This window comes from Parasteatoda tepidariorum, chromosome 5 (genome assembly GCF_982258835.1).
Source record: "Parasteatoda tepidariorum strain Cologne lab strain chromosome 5, Ptep-v5.0, whole genome shotgun sequence".
Lineage (NCBI taxonomy): Eukaryota > Metazoa > Arthropoda > Arachnida > Araneae > Theridiidae > Parasteatoda > Parasteatoda tepidariorum.
The window spans coordinates 88624015-88646624 of NC_141759.1; the positions used below are offsets into that span (position 1 = coordinate 88624015).

At 30.7% G+C, this 22610-nt stretch overlaps 1 protein-coding gene across 1 annotated transcript; it reads left to right on the plus strand.

The window, feature by feature from the left end:
- Positions 1 to 6135: 6135 nt before the first annotated feature.
- LOC107446158 (uncharacterized) lies at positions 6136 to 20955 on the plus strand. Its single transcript, XM_016060728.4, has 3 exons — positions 6136 to 6415; positions 15592 to 15819; positions 20507 to 20955. The coding sequence occupies exons 1-3, from the start codon at positions 6331 to 6333 to the stop codon at positions 20671 to 20673; spliced, it is 480 nt and encodes a 159-aa protein (XP_015916214.1). The 5' UTR covers positions 6136 to 6330; the 3' UTR covers positions 20674 to 20955.
- The last annotated feature ends 1655 nt before the right edge of the window (positions 20956 to 22610 follow it).

The window sequence follows — 22610 nt, forward strand, 5'->3', positions numbered from 1 at the left end:
TACTATTAAAAAATAGACTTATTCGTTCATAAAATTGGACAACGGAAGTGAATGTCTTGCTTCGCTGAAAATGATACTAATGATTACTACTGAGGAAATAATTCAATTATGTTAGATGATAACGATGAAATAATTGAAATAAGAGAATTCATTATTAAAAGAATAAACTCGTTATTTCTCCAAATTAGGTATTGGAGGCGAATAACTTGCTTCCATAAAAATAAAATTAGCGAAGAAATAATTGAATTAAGAGAATTTACTATTAAAAAATAGACTTATTCGTTCTCTAAATTGGACAATGGAAGCGAATGACTTTCTTCGCTAAAAATGATACTAACGATTACTAGTGTTAGTCAATTAGTATACAATTATGTTTGTTGATAACGATGAAATAATTGAATTATGAGAATTTATCATTGAGAAAAAAAATAGACTTGTTCTCCAATTTGGACATTGGAAGCAACTGACTCGCTTCTCCAAAAATAATACTAACGATGAAATAATTGAATTGTGAGTGATTATTCTTTAAAAAAATCACCTGTTCTCCAAATTAGGCGAATTGACACCTTATGGCTTATTCCTCAATTTTTTAGAGATTTTTATCATAACCATGAATTTAAGCCGGTTCGATGGAAAACTTCCGGTTTTATAGTAGTTATCTTTTCAGCGCCCAGTTTTCATTCTTGCAAAAGGTCATTAAATGTGATTCAAAAGTTCATATGTAACGTCATTTTGTCCACGCTTTCTGGTGGGAAGACATTTGAAATGTTGACATAAACTCTGTAAGCTTTAGTTTTTAACACTAGGTTTGCGGGACGCGTCAATTTGACGCATTTCGAATTTTATAAGGAAAATTACAAAACCCGTTTGCATTTTTATTTTATCTCTTGTAATGACTTTTATCCATTGATCGAGGTAAATATATATTGAAGTCTATTTTCTTCAAAAGCGTTGAAATATTGAAATTCCCTTTGCTTTATATGTATCTCTAAGGATATGCGTCAATTTGACGCTATATTAGTTTCGACAAAATTTTGAGTAAACATGCAGACACCTCACATCACATCAATACCATCAGACCATCACATCAATAAAGTACCGACAACACTTCGATCCGTTATCCGATATCGTTATCTCAAATGAAACAAGCGATAAACAAGTGTTTTTGATAAGCAATAATAGAAAGAAAAAAGGCAGAATGTCAATTGTTGTCAGAGTGTCAGATTTTGAAGGTTTCAGTTACTTAGTTGGAGTATTGAAAAATAAAATATTAGAATACTTCATAAATATATATCTCATATTTTCATTTTTTTTCTTATAGTATATAATTTCATTGCTTTCTAAGTGCAAAGATGCCAACTGCTCCGAACACGCCAAAATAATTTTATAAAAAAAAAACGGTAAATAACTACTAAGTAAATTTTGCAAATCGAAAGTGGTGAATTATATAAGCCTGCGAATTATTTAGAAAAAGTGGTGGATAAAAATCTACTAAATTGAATTTATTAAACCAATAATTACAATTGATAAACTAACACTTTAAAATATTTATTTGCTGCCAGGAGCAACTAGGCATCTCTGTAAGTGCTGTTATGTGTATTCGTCCATGCGTCCAATTGGTGTGTGTTCATAGAGATAGGAATATAAGAAACGTCCATAAACCTAGTGTTAATTGTCTAAGACTAAATGAAATATTTTACAAAAAGCGGAGTGCTTGGCTGTCCTGAAATAATAATAAAACCTGAACAATGTTGTAAAATTATGTAAAATGTTTATTTTTAAAATTATAAAAAAAGCAAAATCATAATATGATCACTTTGTTAATACATACCTGCCAACTCTTTCGGATTTTCCGGAAGATTTTATTTTCATATTTAAAGTGGTAGCAATACTTAGGTTATTCCAATTAACTTTTTGAATTATAATGATAGATGAGTTTGACCACCACTACATATAAATAATTACAATAAATATATCAAAGCATAATAATCCTTGCGCAAGCGAATTTCAACGGGATCAAAATATAAAGATATTTTTGAGTCAGATTGTTTTTCGTTTATTGCTTTACAACCACTCTAAGAGTCCATTCTCGGAAAGAGTGAAAGTTGGCAGGTATGTTAATATCCCAAACAGGGAGTCATACGTACCAATCAACATAATTTAAGGATCTCTTCGAGATGTGTAATTTAAATACACAATTTAAAGGTGAAGAAAGTCAGGGTTACGAAAAAAAGAAGATAAAACTGGTATCCAAAGTAATTCTTCCGCAGATTATTTTTGAGCTGGACTATAATAGTTTGATTCATCTAATTAACCCCTACTTAGTTCTAAGTAAATATTATATAGTTATACTTCGAACTTTAATATATAAGACCACCACATATTCTTCAATTTAGATGAAAGAGCAGATATCTATTCATGGATAGGTACTCTGAAAAACTTGATTAGTTAGTTAGTTAGTTAATATATAAGATTCACCAGATAACATTAGTTCCCCAGTTGGTCCATAAGCCGCAAATTACCCAATCACCTCCTTATGCCAAAAGTCTTAGTTGCCCAAGGGCTAATTAGTCAGATGTCTTCACTGGTAGGAACATCGCAGTACTATATATCAAGTCAAGTAATTTATAAGATGTGTTAGAATTATAGTGTAATCAAAAATTATTCTGCCAATTTGGCCATGCCCACATTTAATCTACTGCTTATTATGTCTTTCCATCCAGATATTTTATATATTACTTAAGCAGTTATATCTCACTTGTCCCCAAAAAGTAACAAGATAGTATATATATATATATATATATATATGGGTGAAAGCGAGACGGAAAAGCTCTGCTTATAAAACCATTTCAGTTTTAACCATTGTAGTTAATCCATACGTTTCTTTAAGCTATTCACCAATATCTACTTTTTAATATATATATATATATATATATATATATATATATATATATATATATATATATATATATATATATATATATATAATAGAATTCCTCATAAAGAGTCTTTCTATATTAATTGATAAGCTTAAACTAATGTTTCTTATCAAGTTTAAGAAACAGAAATCGGTCTCTCACAGAGAGCCATAAAAAGTCAAGATAAACCAGATAAGGCCAGATAAAAGAATATTTTCTGAAGTTAATGGGCAATAATTCGTCGATGAAGTACGCATTAAGATAGTTCCAAAAACTTCCCAGTGGCAGAGTGGCGCTATCCTTTTAGCGAAGAAAAATCTCTAAATTTTATCAATTGAATGACGTTTCATTAAGATAAGAACATCCTTGCAACCACCTCCCTTTCAGAACCTTCCTTTTAGTATCGGGACAGCCAAGAATGCGTGACTTTTTCATATTTGCATGGGTAGATAAATCTGGGCCAAATCCAAACATCCCTGTGATGGAAATCCCATCAATGTAAATAGCCAAAGAACACTGTTTTAAATAACTTAAGATCCATTAATAAAATGCCTTTTTAAATGAATTAGCCTAAGTTTCTTCAACTATCTAGCCTTTAAGGGCATGTCATATTATATATTATATTATTATATTACATATTATATATATATATATATATATATATATATATATATATATATATATATATATATATATATATACATATATATATATATATATATATATATATATATATATATATATATATATATATATATATATATATATATATATATATATATATATATATATATATATATATATATATATATACAGTCAGACCTCGATATAAGGTCACCCTAAGGGACATCGCAAAAGTGACCTTATAAGCGGAGTGACCTTTTAACCGATTCATTAGCAGCAGTTCATAACTAAGCACGTAAATGGTACACATTAGGATTTTTTAAAAATGGTGAGACAGACGAAAACGATCGGCCGTAAATTAAATATTTAAGTCAATAAATTTTAACAGAATTAGTAGAGTATTAAGGAAAGTTAGATTTAAATTTTTTTTTATTTAAAATAAAGCTGTTTACAAATTTCCTCAAAGTGTACATACATACATTGCACCTTTCCTTATTCAGAATAATCATTTATGCAGGTCTGTCTCGTTTTTTGTTTCATTTTTCGAACAGTGCTTTCTAGATAGTGTAACTTCTCAAAATGTTCCTCAGCTCCCTCATAGTTTGTAAAAAAAATTCGTATGGCATTTATTGCATTGAAGGCTTTCCGTTGGGTTACAGCTACAGTCTCCGTATCACTGTCAACAACTTGTGAAACAATTTCAGAAATCGTAGCTTCAGAAGTAGTGGCAATTTCCTTATCAATCAAACCATATTCAGCTTCCTCTTCATTGGCATGGCCACGATTTTTCAAATCTTCCACCAGAACAGATAGAGGAATATTGTCTTCTTCGGTTTCGTCATTCACAGTATTCAGAGAACTCACAGAACCAGCATGATGAAAACAATTTGCTATGCATGTGGTGGACACCATGCTACGCCTCAGATAAAAATGACCTTATAAGCGATAACGGTTTTTAAATCTTGACCATATATCCGATAATCTGTAACAAAGAATTCCTATTCAGTGAGCCTTATATGCGGATGACCTTATAACGAGGTCTGACTTATATATATATATATATATATATATATATATATATATATATATATAATACAAAAATTATAAATACTTTTGCATTAATAACAACATTAAAACTCTCTTGTTTCCATAAAATGTGTTTGGTAAAGAATAGGTGTAGAAATTCTATTTTGGGACTTCAAGGCTGAAAACATACCATTGGATTATAATTAGATTTATACTTCAAAGGAGGAGTTATTGTTAGAATCTTGTCCCTCCTTCACTTCCATATTAGGAAGCATTAAATGATTTTCATTAATGCGTAAGGTTACAAGACTGAGCCTTTTTACTCAATTTCTATAAGTATTTAATGCGAGACCGATGGTTTTCACATGACTCTTGCTGTATCGTGTATTCCTTGTAAGATCTGCCAGAACCATTCGGAGTTTTGTCGACACCACCCTTCCTTGTGCAGTGGGGATGTGAACTGTTATAACCACCAGCCTACCTATAAATAAACCTTTTTAGAACGTATTATGGCTTATGACTGCATTATTAAAGCTGAATACAACGATGATAACAGGGATGTAGCCCTGTTATTATGTACACACACACACACACACACACATATATATATATATATATATATATATATATATATATATATATATATATATATATATATATATATATATATAATTGCAACAAAAATCTCGGTAGTAGCAGAAATTTAATGTTTCTCAAAAAAAAATTTTAGAATGATAAGCCTTTTGTAACAGTTTTTGCTCTTTTTCCGTCTTGGTTTATGAGGTATATTTTAAAATAAAAAAGGGAACGTTAGAAAATTTCGTATCAATCTAATAATTTTGTATTTATCTAACCAAACTCCTGTCACTTTTCCCAATCAGTGTTTTTTTATGCCAAAATTAAATTTTCGCAACAGTAGTCTTATATAGATTAGATTAGAGGAAGAAAAGTTAAAGGGTTAAAGATAAAGGTTTAACATTTTGTTAAATTTAAAATTAGTTGAATATCAAGTTCTTATTTTTTATTGGCTACTGCCAATACAGCTGGGAAAAAAAAGAATTTAAGTAAAAAAAAAATTTTAAGTTGCAATGAGATAGTTAACTATAGAAATATTTTGCAATAGTTGTGAAACAAGTGTGAACCAACATCACTCTAAAACGACACGCAGTTCATTACAATAACAACACTTTTCTAACTAAGTATTATGCACGTTCTTAATATTTTCGAAAATACGTAATAAATAATTTATAAATTTCATTATAAAAATTCTATAATCTTTTCAACATCAATTACCACCGAAGCATGCCTCCATAAGTGATTATGTTTACTCGCATATTTTTCTTCCATGAAGTTATTTAGATGCCATAACTCAGGAAAAAAGAATAAATATTTAAATTACAGCTAGTATCAAAGGACTCCAAATAGGAATTCCGTTGTCACAGTTCATGTACGAAAAAAACCCTACAGCAGATTATATTAAGGATAAAGGAGGGGGAAGAGGCAAAACCTGTTTCTTTTTTCGTGCGTAGCCTCATGAAGTTTTTATAAATTTTTTTTTTAAGAGTGAAAGTGTTCTGTCAAGGCCGGAAGCATACAAAGGCAAAACAAACCGAAGCATCATGTGTTGATAACAGGATCTTCTTCGAGCTCGGATAAACTACGGATTTATGGCTATGATGTTTTATTGATTTTAACAAAAGATGTGAAACTTTTTCTTAAAAGTTTTTTGAACAAAAAAAACTGTGATTATTTATCACCTGTGATGATGATTTCCGTTTCAAAGAAGTTAACACTTCAATGTGTGTGTGTAAGCTTGTTTATATCTTGTTCCAGAGAATCGCCGGTCGGTAAGTTAAATTCAATGATGATTTTATAAGAATTGTTTGCAAAAATGTTTACATTTGGCTTTGATTTTAGTTATATTATTATTAGCACAGGTTTATAGCTAATTTAAATATTAGATTTTAAATATGTGTTTTTTCGTTAGCCAGATGTAAATAAATGAAATTTTTTTAAAAGAATTTTAAAAAATAAATTTATGTCACCTTTTAGTAAATAGAATTAAATAAAATTTATTTGCGCCTGGTTAACGGAAAAGTGCTTTAATTTTTGGATTAATGTCTCTGTTGTCTTATTGATTCCAACAAAAAATGTGAAACTGAAGTTGTAAGATTTTTGAACAAAAAAAAACTAAGGTTGTTTACCACTTGTGGTGATGATTTTCATAACCACGAAATTAACACTTCAATTTGCGTATGTATCCTTCCTTGTTAATATCTTGTTCCGGAAAAATCATCGATCAGTAAGTAAAATTCAATGAGAGTTAGATAGGAATTTTTGCGAAAATGTATACATTAGGCTTTAATTTTAGTTTCATTATTATTGGCATAAATTTATAGCCAATTTAAATCTTAGATTTTAAATCATTACTTTTCCGCTAGCCAATTTAATTTTTTAATTAAAAGATTGCCGTCATATCCCAGAAGATAAAATTTACTTGCAGACGGCAAACGGAAAAGTGCCTTAATGTTTGAATTAATAGCATTCTTGTTTTTTTTATTTCAATCAATTCATCAAGTCACTAATTTCATTCAAAAGATGTGAAGTTTTTGGAAATAAAAATAAACTGGGATTATTTATCACTTGTGATGATGATTTAAGTTACTAAGATGTTAACACTTCAACTGGAGTGTGTAAGCTTTTCTATATTTTGTTCCAAAGAGTCGTCGACTGTTAACTTAAATCCGGTAAATGAGGATTTAAAAAAAAAAATGCAAAAATGTTTACATTAGGCTTGAATTTTAGTTATATTATTATAAGCATACATTTAATCTCGGATTTTAAATATGTATTTTCCCGTTAGCCGAACGTAAGTAAATTCATTTTTTTTTTTAAATTTTTATTAAAAAAATGGACTTTACCCTCCAGAAAATAAACTTAAATAAAATTTACTTGCACAGGACTAATAGAAAAGCGCCTTAAATTCTGCATTAATGGCGCTGTTGTTTTATTGATTTCAACAAAAGATGTGTTCTTAGGTTTGAAGTTTCTAGAACAAAACAAAATAAAAATATTGGAATTATTCATCTCATGTGATGAGGATTTACGTAACCAAGATGTTAACACTTCAATTTGTGTAACCTTGTTAATATCTTGTTTCAGAAAATCGCCGGGCGGTAAGTTAAATTCAATCAGAATTAAATAAAGATTTAAATTAAAGTTTTTACACCAAGTTTTAATTTTAATCAGATAATTAATAGCCAGTTTAAATCTTAGTTTTTACATCTATACTTTCAGTAGCCGAGCGCGAGTAAATTCAATATTGTTTTAAAAAAATATTTTCAAAAAATTCCTGTCGCCTCAAAAAATGAAATAAAATTAGATTAAACGAAAGAATTTTGAATTTACTTGCAATCGGCTAAGTGCCTTTAAATTTTATCATGTGTTAAAAGTACCTTTAAAATGCATCGTGTTTAAAAGTACCTTTAAATTGTACCATGTGTTTAAAAGTACCTTTAAATTGTATCATGTGTTTAAAAGTACCTTTAAATTGTATCATGTGTTTAAAAGTACCCTTAAATTGTATCATGTGTTTAAAAGTACCTTTAAATTGTATCATGAGTTTAAAAGTACCGTTAAATTGAGTGTCTATCTATAATAACTGTGGATAAATGGCGTTTTTGTTTCATTGATTTTAACAAAATATGTAACACTTACGTTTGAATTTTTTAAACAAAATAAAATGGGGTTGTGTGTCACTTATGATCTTGATTAACAAAACCAAGAAGTAAAACAGTAATTTGCATGCGTAACCTTGTTTTCATCCAGTTCAGGAAGAGTCGCCGGTCGTTAAATTAATTTCCTTTAGGATGTCTAGGTTATGCTTTTATTTTTATTGGTTGTTAATTAGCCTAGATATATACATAGTATCTATCTTCATTTTGAAAAGAATATATGCTTCAATATTTAATTTACAAACTTCCTGAGTATGTCATAATTTCACAGCAACATAAAGTAACGATCCTCTTAGTTGAATTGACTAAATAATTTCAGTATTATAATGAAATTGAAGTTCCTAGCGGGAGATTAGTTTTTTTAACAACTACATAATAATGTAGATAGCAGATATTTCCAAATATTTTAACACGAAATTATTTTATATTTACATAAAGAAAAGTCAACACAGAGCGCGAATAAAATAACTCATCTAAAACCGACAGTGATGATACGTAAGCATAAAAATGTAAACTTTGGTGACCAAAAAAATAATAAAAGTCTATTAACCCATTAACGCATAGATTTTTTGGAGAAAAAAAAACGGACAGAAAAATCAACTTTTTTTTTCTGTAAAAAAACACACTTTGGAACATTATCTTTTCTTTTGGTGAACAATTTTGATATACTGCGCTTTTGTTCCATGCAAAGAGGCTATATTTAAAGATGCCAACTGTTCCGGACACGCCAAAATAATTTTAAAAAAACAGTAAATAACTAAAAAGTAAATTTTGCAAATATTTGACAATTTTTGCTTGCTTTTTAAAAGGCATTGCATGTAATAACTACTATATATGAAGTGGCGAATTATATAAGCCTACGAATTATTTAGAAATAGTGGTGGATAAAAATCTACTAAATTGAATTTATTAAACCACTAATCTCTTTTGATAAACTACCACTTTTAAATATATATTTCCTGTCTGGAGCAAGTTGGCATCTCTGTCATACCTGCCAACTCTTCCGGATTTTCCGGAAAATTTTATTTTCATATTTAAAGTGGTAGCAATACTCAGGTTATTCCAATTACATACCTGCCAACTTTTAATCCTTTCCATTATCTTTTTTCCCAGTGGTATTAAAATGGAATTAAAATTTCAATTTTAAGCAAAAAATACGTTGCATTTGAAAAAACTTAAGCTGGCAACCATGAATGGTAGAAATCACATAAATCTCGGTGCGCTGCCGCGAAGCGGCATTAACCGATCCATCTGTAGTAGTAATTCGATGATGAGGAGTAGTGAGGTGGAATGGAGATGGGGGGAAGAGGTGGTGCTTAGCACCAAAAATCGAGAGTTGGCAACCATGATAGAAACACACATTAATATTTGTGCTTAATTCTTTTAAGAATAGTGGTGATCAAAATCATTTAAAAATTAAGTTTATAAAAGAAAAAATAGCATATATTTACTACCACTTTAAATATGAAAATGAAATTTTACGCCAAATGCGTAAAAGTTGGCAGGTATGCCAGAGTTACCAACTTACTACGTTTTGCGAGAAAAGTCCTTTTAGGTGTTGCAATGTTTATGTTTCAGTGTATGATTCTTTGTTAAGTAAATTTGATTTAAAATCTACCTGTTAATGATTTATTAGTTCATATATCATACCTGCCAACTTTCACTCTTTCCGAGAATAGATTTTCAGCGTGGTTGTAAAACAATAAATGAAAAACAATCTGACTCAAAAATATATTTATTTTTTGATCCCGTTGAAAATCGCTTCCGCAAGGATTATTATGCTTTTATATATTTATTATAATTATTTATATGTAGTGGTGGTCAAACTCATTTATAATTATCATTATAATCAAAAAGTTAATTGTTGGAGAATAGCTTTATTATTAGAAGTACGGTTTATACCTGAAGTATAGTTTTACTTCCTCAATTAAAATATCTTTTTCGATGACTGTACAAGTTAATAGCTATGAAATAAGGATGAAAGTTCCTTTGACAATAAATCACTCAACTGATTTCTAAATTGACATTTATGGATATTGGGAAATGGGCAGCTTAGGGTGTCTAGTTACATATGAATCCTAGTCCAAGCTGTCACTAAATGTATTTCGTTTTGTCAAATACAAATGTTACAAAACGCTAATGAAAAGATAAATTTTCCTTTCAGACTCCGAGTGCTTTAAGATGCTGTTTAAACTCATATGAGCTATAAATCATTTAAAATACATAATACAGTATTTTTATCCAAATGCTTAACACAGTGTGGTTACAAGTCATTAAAATATGACAAAATTTAATGTTAGAGTGGTGACTGTTGATTGCATCTCAGAGGCGACATCGGAGTGTAAAGGTTAAGTAACAGGACGACTAATATCAATCCTAGTCCTGGATTGGGCACCTGGGCCGCGAAGCAACCCCTATCCCATTCATCTGTAATTTTAACACGGTTTTGATTGAGCATTGAGGTAGGTAAGCAGGCACTAATATGAATGCTATTTAAAAAATAAAATAACTTCTATCTTAGAAGAAATCCACTAGTAATTACAATAATTAAGGTTTATAGAAATCGAAAAAACATACTATTTCTGTATATATAAACTTTCTACGCTTTTCGTAAAAATGTTTTTTAGTGGGGGCTAGGTTAATGTTCAATGTTTTTTTTATTCATTTAAAATTAATTTAGGCACCACTACGTATAAATGATTTTAGAATTCATATAAAACGCCACTTAGTTTTAGCTTAAATGTGGTGATTCTATTAAAATGTTAATAAAATTAATGAAATTTCTGAAAGTTTTGATTTTTAAATCTCTACCACTCTATATTTTACAAAAAACGTGGCACTTGTCAGGCATATATATATATTCTAAAAGCAATTGTTCCACGTATTCAAGCAATTTTTTTCCTTAATCTTCATTTCCTTGATTTTATCATTTTGAAAATGATTCCTCGGTTCCTACTCTTCACGCTTTTAATTTTATCCTTATATTTGAATTGCTCAAATATTTGAATGAGAGGCATTTTTTATTTGTATAATATATTTTCCGAACGATGATTGATCTGGACTCAAAGCCAAACATTTCGTATTTAAACTCTAAAGAAACATACATGTAAGTTCTACATTCTACATGTAAATAACTTTTTAAGTATTTTGAAATTTTTGAAGTAAGAAAAAAGTATTTTTTCATTCCTTTGTAAGAATTTTATTAGTTTATCTATCTATCTATCTATCTATCTATCTATATATATATATATATATATATATATATATATATATATATATATATATATATATATATATATATATATAGATGGATAGATTGTCGTCCATCGTAAAACCAATATAGAAAATTGGGTTTACGATGGATAGTCGTAAACCCAATTTTGGGTTTACGACTACTGATGCTCAACTCCGTAGCTTTGAACCAATACAGAAGACAAGGAAACTCCTTGATCAGTATCCCCAGATATATGATTTGTTATGGAAACACGGAGGATTTTGGGACTTAACAGATTTAACGTGCATCAGTCACTATTTACTACGCCTAGAGTCTTTGGACGGCGGGGATCAAACCTACGACCTCTTCGACATGGGCCCAGTGCCCTACCAACCAGGATATCCCGGCCCCAATTTTAATAGTTTATACAAATGATAGCTCTATGCTAACTGTAAAGCAGCTTTAACACAAATTTTTACTAAAAAAAAAAAACATTCAGAATCCTGATAAGTGCTTGCAGTTAGGTGCAATACCGCTGCGTTCTAGTAGCAACCTGAACATAGTGAGCGCAAGCTTTGCTTATAGCTTTTGGAAAATGATGCTAGATGCCTTTATGCCCAAGAGCTTTCGCAATTACATTTAAAAACATGATACGATTTAAAATATTGTCTCAGTTTTTCAATTTTTTATGAGCAATTTGATTAATTTAAAATAAAACTGTGACTTTTCTACCTAAAATCAAATAATTTAACATGTTTCTAAATTTGTTATACTAGTTATGATTATCTTTTGAAAACAAATTTATGATTAAAGTATTTATCGTTATTGTTTAAATTTAACGGAAAAAATAACTCCTACTGAATTTAAAAATAGATAATTTTAACATATTATAATCAAAGTGCATCGTTCGAAAAACGATATTTCTAACTATACCGAATTGTTTATCTTTCGCTCAAACAGTTTTTGTTGTCATAATTTATTTATGTCACACTAGAACAGTGAAAATTACGGAAATTGTTTCCCGTACATAATAAATGCTTTAAATTTTATATCCTTGTAAATGCTTAAGGGCTAAATATATTTTTTTTTTGTGATTTATCAATTGATAATGCATTTTCATTAGCGAGTTAAGGTTTTAAAAGATCTCTAAACATAAGCGGTTGAACTCTTAATTATTCTGATAAAAAGTAAGTTATGCACATTTCAATAACATTGAGCGGTAATTATTTTTTCTCCTGTTGCGTGAGATTTTCGAACGAATCTTAGATATTTTTGCTTCGCAGACTTCAAATTTGCAATCAGTTTCTCTCCACAAGCTGCAATTTTTATGCAATTTAATAATATATTCCTAACCAGGATTTTTTTAAAATCCTGGTCCCCAAGGCCGGGATAGCCTGGTCGGTAGGGCGCTGGGCCCATATCCAAGAGGTCGTGGGTTCGATCCTCGCCGGCCGAAGTAAATGGTGACAGATGCACGTTAAATCTGTCGAGTCTCAAAGTCCTCCATGTTCCCACAGCAAATCAATACCTCTGGGGGTACTGATCCAGGAGTTTCCTTGTCTTCTGGATTGGTTCAAAATTACAAGGCTACGGAGTTGAACGTAAGTAGTCGTAAACCCATGAAATTGGGTCGGCTGTTCAACGACGGTTATAAAATAAAATAAAATCCTGGTCCCCACTTCTCTTCGACATAAAGCGAGGTAGGAAAAAGACGATAATGCATTAAGACGTAATTTTCACAGCGCAGACTTAGAATTTAGATATTTATTTAAATTTACTTAAATCTTTTTAAATATGCTGGCAGTCAAATTCATTACATTTTTGAAATAAAAGATAAGATTATAAGGTATAATTATTCCTACTACTTTTTTCCTTAAATAAAAGATTCTCGCTGAAATGGGAGAAATTAGCTTCAATGACTTTGACAGGACTGCCATTGGCTACGGTTTAGGCAAATTATTTTTAAGAGTAGTAGAATGGGATACCTGGAAGTGACGTAATGTGGGTATCTCGATCTCTGATTGGTTGTTGAAACGTGCCATTTGTTTACGTTAGCAACTGTTCTTTCCATTATATTTCGAGTAAACCAAGCGCGTCAAGTTATACGCCATTTTGCTGATAAAGATAAGTCGGCGCTGACGTCATATGTCACATGTGTGGGTATGGGAGATCTCCTTCTTTTTGAAGTTCAAGAACCCAATTTATCGAAACGTATCGCACGAAAACGTTAATCAAGTGGTGTTTCACATAATCTTTTGAATTATTTCCTTGTTATGGTTCGAAAAATAATTTTAAATCAAATTTGCGAAGCAAAGGATAATATATTACAGGGCTGTCCAACTGCAAAGATCTCACGGGCCAGAATTCCGGTCACTGATCACCTGGCGGGCCGCAGTTTGAAAAAGTTGACCGATAACATCTTATACAATAACAATTAATAGTTGAATTATTAATTATAAAACAATGGAACAGAAGGTTTATAAAACAATATGCTTACATTTTAATGGGAAAACAGAGGCCGATCAGCCTGAATAAGAAGTTGGTGGGCCGCACAATATGTGTTGGCGGGCCGAATGTGGCCCGCGGGCCGCCAGTTGGACAGCCCTGATATATTAAGAAGTAAACTCAACTTAGTTTTCCTAAAATGCGTAGAATGTTGGCTGCACTGGCATTGCTGACTCATAAAAGCCAATAACTCCTGATTTATTGTCGTATTTCTTTGAACATTTAGAGTGTTATGCTTTATCATTTTATCATTGATTTAATTAATTTGTATTTTGAATATTTTTATCCACCATCATTATACATGCAAATTAAATCTATCTAACAAACCACAGCTACGAACTACCAACTATGACGTCTCTTTGTGCACCCGTGAAGCTCGTGATTTAAACCTTAGAGGAGTTATTAGGGATAGATATCGGGATGGGATAGGGATAGGAGATATTAGAGATACTCCTCTAAGGTTTAAATCTCTAGGGGGAGTCGAGTCAGAAAGTCGTCCAACCCATTTTTCATTATATTTTTTCTATAAGCACGTTCTTAATAAAAATCACTCAAACGAATAAGTTAAAGCCCCTCGCAAAGCTGTGACTTAGATTTCTACTCCACTTAAAAACCGCCAAATTTAAAGCTTTTTCTAAAATGTTTTATAGCGTTTCAGACAATCAGAAATCGAATTCAGAGCTTTGATTAGTTTTAAAAACATTTTAAGAACCAAACCACACAAAAAGAGAAGAAAGTGACATTCTATATTAATGTTTAAATCATTCACATGTAGTAGGGTGGAAAATAACTAAATCAAGGAATCACACATTAAAGCTTAAAATCAGCTACCACTAGACCACATATTCCCACAAAGCGTAGAAAGTTGATAGCAGAAGATAATCACGCAATTACTAGATTTTTGAAAAAAAAGCCTACCCCAGGGTCAAACTATTTCACTATTTTATCACTGCATGTCCATGGCGCTGCAATCGACTATAAATTGATGATTTTATAGGCACTGCAGTCACGCTCATTGGTACTACCGTCGATTCTAATCATCATACTCTAATAATTACTGGTAAGGCCGGGATAGCCTGCTTGGTAGGGCACGGGGTCCATGCTCAAGAGTTCGTAGGTTCGATCGCCGCCAGCCGAAGACTCCCCGCGTAGTAAATGGTGACTGATGCACGTTAAATCTGTCGAGTTGCAAAGTCCTCCATGTTCCTATAACAAATCAATACATCTGGGGGAACTAATCCAGAAGTTTCCTTGTCTTCTGGATTGGTTGTTCAACGACGGATAAAATAAAATAAAATAATAACTACTGATGGTGCAGTCACAGCACAATTACCAATTGTTTTCTTGCATCCATATTGTAGTCTTGTAAGCCAATCTTTTCTCTTAATTTTTTCCTTTAATTCATGATCGAAACTACTACTAGACTAAGTATCACAGGATGGAGAGGTAAAAGGCTGTTTAAACCATTGGAATACCCAGAATACTACGAAATTGTAGATGAAAATTGAAACAAGCCACATTTTATTATTTCTATTGATGCATTCAAAAAACTAATCAAACTTTATTCCAGATCTAAAGGAAAATTCAACTGTAAGTGAAGCTACGCATTTTATGGATGAAGCTCAGGATTTTCATACAGTAACAGATGACACTTTTGTTCCACGAAACAGCTCGATTGAGAGATGGAATCATTCCAGAATGCTGTTAAAAAGTACAACATTAGGATATGATGAGTGGTGGTTCCTTACAACGCAAAGAACACCCATATCATACAAAGATTTCCCCGGCCGTCCTGGTGGTAAGTTTTCTGATGAAAAGTTTTGATAACAAAAGCAGATCTATGTGAATGAAGGTTAAAAGTGGCATAATAGTGAATTTCAGTAACTCAAAAATTCATGATTATTAAAGCTAACATAATCTCTAGAAATCGTCTTAATTTCTTTTCTTCCTGATGGTAACAATTATGCCTAAACTGTGGAATGAAAAGAAAATTTAAGCAACTGATTAAATGTTAACTGTATGTTACTTAATGAAATTCCAATGGATGGAGTTTAGGGAATCACATCACAAGAAATCGGAATTATACAGTTTTCGCCACTTCTTTTTTTTCCGTATTTGGATAAATTATACAAACTTAGATGTGTAAGTAGAATTGTATTCCTTTTGTCAGTCATTCAAAAAACAAGTAGTAAAATACAGATAATTAAAACACAGTGTTGATCAAAATATTGAAAACACTCCTATGCTAATTCCATGCAAACAATTTTTCTCTTATCAGAGAATGTTTTGAAGGATTTCACATAGCATAACTGTTAGCACAACTTGAAAGATCAAAATTGAAACATTTAAAAATGGTGTTCTTTTTTTGCATCAGCCAAAATGAGCGCATAAAGTTCAAAACTTTTTTCCTTTCAAATACCACCATGATTAAAAAATTCTAATTATAATATTGTAATCCTATAAAGAGACTATAAAATCGCCGGTAAAAAAAAGTTATTTTGGTCAACCCAAATATTTCATGGATAAAAACTGCACATTTTCTATGAGCTTCAAGTATGATCTCTCAAACTGCGTCATCAGTTTTGCCATGTAAAATCTTCCGAAACATTTGATGCAAAAAAAAAAAGATTGTTTACCTAGAGTAGGCATAAAAGTTTTTCCTTATTCAACCTCTGTTTGTGTATTTAAAGAAATAAGTCAATAAAAAGCACGCTGATATTCGATTTGACATTGGCATGTAAGAATATCTCTGCGGAATTCGAAGGGCAATTGGATGTTTGAGTTCTTTTAATTAAACAAACACAAAGGGAAATTATTTCACTACCATTACCAAATGTAACGTGTTTTTTTTCTTTTCATTTTACAAATCTAACGCGTAATGCTAACAAAAAAAAGCTTGAGAGCATAAGAAGTAAGTGCCATTCATAGTATCAAAGTGTTTACTTTCTTTATAAACAAACTAACATAAAGATATTTATTTTATAAATTGTGTTAAATTTTGATTTCTTATGCTTAACGTGTGTAATATCAAGCTTCCATATAATAATATTTACTGTTGAAGTAAGTTTCCTTGATCTAAATGATTTCTTTGTTGTTGTTGAAGAATACGAATATCTCTACAGACTTCTTATTAGGTAACATCAGCACAATTTTATAGAATATTGAGCCTATTCAACTATTGTATATTTTACTTTTTTTCAATAACTTTAGTACATACAAGTTTATTCTCCGAGCTCTATGGAAAAATTAAGCGTTTATTCTATGCACGAGCATAATATTTAAAAAGAAATAATAATAATACAAGACATTACCTAAAGACTACTAAGTCTTGATAATTTTGAGGGAACTCAGGTCGCGAAACGATACGAAAAAAATACGATACGATGGCCAGCAGGGGTTGATTAACCCCCAATAATAAGTAAAGATAAATTATAATTATCTTGCAGTTTTTGTCTACAATTATCAAAATGCATGCATTCCTAATTTTAGTATAACCGGCGACTTGTAGAAAACTCATTGTAGAAAACGTGTAAGTCAATATATTTTATTCGGTATGACAAAATTAACGATCTTATACTGGTTGCTAGCTTAAATTGAAAAACAAAAAAACGCAAATGGTATAAATAAATTTATATTTCATCATATATTTCCCTGTATATGATTAAAAAAATTATGTTTCTAATAAGTAAATATGATTTACAGTTTAGGTATGTTACTCTATATTGTCTCATTTTAAAAGATGTTCAATTTACATGATAAATCGTATAATTTTCTAGGTAGAAACTTTCCTCGTCACTAGTGAGTGAACAGAAATGTTAATTTCTAGAACAAAATAACGCTTAAAGCACAACATCGGCTAATATTTATGACAAATAGCCCTAAGTTATCGGTGCGTTAAGTACCACGAAATATCTTTGAAGCCTTAAAATTCCACAGTGAAAGCTCTCTCTTTGTATCTAAACTACATAGATAAACACTACATAGTACCTATTCTTACATCGACGTAAGAGTTAGCCTTTGCCGCCTAAACGTCTCCATGCAAAAGCGAATAATGCATAGAAGGAAAAAGAGAAACATGGTCTAAATAAAAATATTTAAATAAACTTTAGTGTTAAAACATACTTCAGTTAACAAAAAATTTCCTTAAATAGAATATCTTACTTCTAAAACATATCTCAGTTAAAACATGTTTTTTTCAATGAAAACACCTTAGTGCTAAAATATATCTTAATTAGAACTTGCTTTCTTTAAATAAAAATACCTTATTGCTAAAAAATATTGTACTTAAAACGCTCTTTTATAAATAAAAAATTACTTAATGCTAAAATAATTCTCTTAAAATATCCTTCTTTTAAATAAAAATACCATAGTTAAAACATGCTTTATTTTTAAAAAAATTACCATAGTGTTGAAATATATCTTAGTTAAAATATGCTTTTTTTTCGCTAAAAATACACTAATGCTAAAATATATCGTAGTTAAAACATGCTTTCCTAAAATAGAATATCTTACTTTTAAAACATATTTCAGTTAAAACATGTTTTTTTCAATGAAAATACCTTAATGCTAAAATATATCTTAATTAGAACTAGCTTTCTTTAAATAAAAAATTCCTTAGTGCTAAAACATATAGTAGTTAAAACGGGCTTTTTTTAAATAAAAATATCATAGTTAAAACATGCTTTATTTAAATAAAAAATACCTTAATGCTGAAATATATCTTAGTTAAAATATACTTTTTTTTTCACTAAAAATACACTAATGCTAAAATATATCGTAGTTAAAACATGCTTTCTTCAAGAAGAAATATCTTAGCTGAGTTATTTTTACTCACAAAACAACTGGCAACACTTTTAAATTTCTAATGGGTAGTCGCCATTACCCATAATGCGCCAATTTCTTCAATTCGGGACCTTTCTTGTAGAAAAGATAAAGACCGAATTTTTATCTATGACATGGATTTTTTAATTGTTGACAAAATTTAAAAAATGTAGATTTTTTTTACCTATATGTATCTATCAGTTAATTTTTCAATTTAAAAGAAATTTCTATGAGCGCTTGCTGAAATTGCAAATTGTTTGGAAATAAACTCTATTTCGAGTGGGATAATTTTTATTTTTTTATTTTTTATTTTAAAAGATGCGCATTATTTTTCATCTCACTCAAAATATTCTTTTCATAAGTTCACTCTCACGCAAAAATAAAATAAAATGAAAGAAATAATGCGAAAGGAGAGACAGATTAGATATTTCCAGACATAAATCTTAAATTTACATCGAAATTTTAAATTTTCATGTCGAAGTTCTTAAAAATATAGATGTCTTAAAAGAGAAACAGTATCCAATTTTTTGAACTGTGTGAATGATGCAAGACTATTATTTTATATCATTAAAGAGTAAAATTACTCTCTTCAATTATTTCACTTTATAGTGTCACACAACGTATATTCCTATGTTTTTTTTTTTTCAAATATAATTGATTATTTTTCAAATCTGGGTAATCGTTTAGCTCGTTACGATTAACATACAAGCAGAATTTTTTTGCATAAAATTATAAATTTTATAAACAAAATCATCTCTCTCTTAATCTCTCTCTCTCTCTCTCTCTCTTTTTACTGAGAATATAGACTTAAAAGGAAAAGAAAGGATGATGAATAAGATTCAATCTCGGGGGGTGGTTGGTGAGCGAACCTCCTAGCATTTAAAAAATAATACATTTTGACATTTTTTTTATTAGCAAGTATTGAGTCTTTTAAAGTCTTGACACACAAATTCTACAGTTTTTACATAGAATTTCGCGGAAATAGGTTTACAGACAAAATATCCATTCATTTTAAGTAAAAATTATGTATGCCAACTACTACGCTTTTGGCAAAATATTTGATGGAGCGGTAGATATTTTAAATCCAAAGCTTTCCAAAATTTTGTAATTTTGAGATAGTTATGATGAGAGTGAGACTCACCATGAGATAGTTATTTTATTTTATTTTATAACTGTCGTTGAACAGCCGACCCAATTTCATGAGTTTACGACCACTAATGTTCAACTCCGTAGCCTTGTAATTTTGAACCAATCCAGAGGACAAGGAAACTCCTGGATCAGTACCCCCAGAGGTATTGATTTGTTATGGGAACATGGAGGACTTTGAGACTCGGCTGATTTAACGTGCATCAGTCACCATTTACTACACCGGCCGTCTTCGGCCGGCGAGGATCGAACCCACGACCTCTTGGACATGGGCCCAGGGCCCTACCGACCAGGCTATCCCGGCCCATGAGATAGTTGGAACAAAATGACATTTCATATGAACTTTTGAATCCTCTACACGTAAGTGGTGTAGGGAGAAAGTTTAAATGAATAAAAAGTCATACATTAAAACATAAATATAACCACCACTAAAATAAATTTTTACAAAAATCGTAGAAAGTTGGCATCCCTGCTTGTAATAAATTTCTTTTTCTGATATAAATTATTCTATTTTTCAGTGGCAACGTGGAAAGAAATCAATCCTGGTGAAAGCAGAGATAGCAGAAAACTAAAAACTTCACCCACAGCTGAAGCTGCCAGCGGCACTTGGAAACTACATCCTAATGCTTTATGGCTTTATATTGTTTTATACCTAACTTTCGAACACTTCTTTCACAATCCATGAATATATATTTCATGCATTATGAATATAATATTTAATTAGAACACATACATTTCATTTCGCAAAAAAAAAAGTTCATGAGTTTAATATTTCATTGATTCATTTGTTGCAGGAAAAATTGTAACTGCACAAAAATTTTACTTTTTTGTAAAAAAAAAAAAAAAAAAACTCAGGTTAAATATGTGGAAAAAAATTTATGTTTGCTTAATGAATTGAGTGTTTTATCATGCCTAGATGTAAACAAAGCGAACAATCAAATCAGTAATGAAAATCAGATTTTTAAAAGAACTGTGTTGCAATTCACTTAGTAATAAATTCTCCATCGAGTATTTATTACTAAGTGAGGTAACTGTAAGTGTTCCAATGAAACTTTTTACATCTTTATCTCTCAAAGCTCTACCTATCTACAAAGCCTACCTATGTAGATAGGTAGAGTTGTAGATAGGTTGACTACCTATCTACAAAGCTCTACCTCTCCTATCTCTACCTCTAAAGCTATCTCTCATGTTCGAAGTGTTTTATTTAGAATTATGTTGAAATCGTAGCTATCGTTGTTGTTGTTTCAAATACCCTAAATGGTCTATACAAGTTAGATCAAATCAAAGGTAAAGTCTTTTACCGGATTTAAGAATTTGATGTTGTTTAACAACAGTTGCTTAAGAATTGTTTTTGCTGCTCCTTTTTAAAGCAATTTTAGCAAGTCTCTCAATTCAGTAATTACATTTTATTTAAAAATCGTCGATGAACAACCGACTCCTCAGCCTTGTAAATTTGAACCCAATCTAGAAGACAAGGGAACTCCTAGATCAAGTATTGAGTAAAATTCACTTTACTTCGAACTTTTTTGAAGGAACTGACCCACATTTGCGTTACATAAGAGAAAAACCACTTAAAACCTCTTACGGTTAGCCTGATGGCAAGAAGACTTTAACCCATAATCCATCTACCACGAGGGATATTTTTCAGCAGGTCAGTTACTGTGGTATTTTACAACAGTTGTCGTGGTCAGTGCGAGCCAGTTGCGGAATTCGCATCTACCAACCATCGCTGGGATTTGAATCCGGGTAACCTCATAGGGAGGATTACACTTTTCCTTTAAGCCACCAATCCAATACTTATCATATAATTTATTATTACCTTTTAGCTCTCAAGGTATTTTTTGTAGATAAAAAAATGGACGCTACCACTAAGATTTTATTATATAAAACCCGCTGTTTACCTTGTTACCATATAACACCTAGAGACCATGAGAGAAAAAAGTTACTAAACTCTAAAAATTTTAACAATCAGAGTTGCAGATAATTCATGAACGCAGAGAGAGGTCTTTGAGTTCAAAGGGTTAAATCAGTGAGTATAAGTTGCAAGTCCCCCAAATAAACCTTTTTCACATACTGAAGAATTTTTTCACTTGTTTGACCTGTATTTATTTTGAATTGCTCTTGTTTCTGCTATCCCAAATGATTTATAAATATATTATATTGAAACTAAAGTCTTTTACTAGATTGAGGTACGAGCAGGCCTGAAAGCGTGACGGAAAAGAGAAAATACTGGTGGGAGAACTATTTCAATATTAGATAATATTCGGGAGGAGTTAATCTATTCTCTTAGTCCTAGTGTTCAGATTTTACTGGGCACCTGGGCCGCGAAGCGGCCCCTATCCCATTCATCTGGAATTTTTGAACAGTTTTGGTTGAGCAACGAGGTAAGCAGGCAATGGAGTTGCTTTTATGAATGTTTCAAGCTCTTTGCTTGAATAATCTATTCTCAACAATAAACAATTCAATATAAAAATTGTATTCGTTAAAAACAATTGGTAATTAAAGAATTTTATTATTCCTGAAAAAAAATTACAAAATGAAATTCATTTGTTACCAATTTTTGCACTTTTCCGTCTATATATATGGACTTTCAATCCTGGGTACGAGCAACAATTTCGATAA

Excerpts from the sequence above, each read along its gene's own strand:
- LOC107446158 (XM_016060728.4), top strand. The coding sequence starts at position 6,331 with ATGATGATTTCCGTTTCAAAGAAGTTAACACTTCAATGTGTGTGTGTA. Across the intron at positions 6,416-15,591 it reads TTCCAGAGAATCGCCGGTCG|ATCTAAAGGAAAATTCAACT; the intron begins GTAAGTTAAATT and ends ACTTTATTCCAG. Across the intron at positions 15,820-20,506 it reads TTTCCCCGGCCGTCCTGGTG|TGGCAACGTGGAAAGAAATC; the intron begins GTAAGTTTTCTG and ends TCTATTTTTCAG.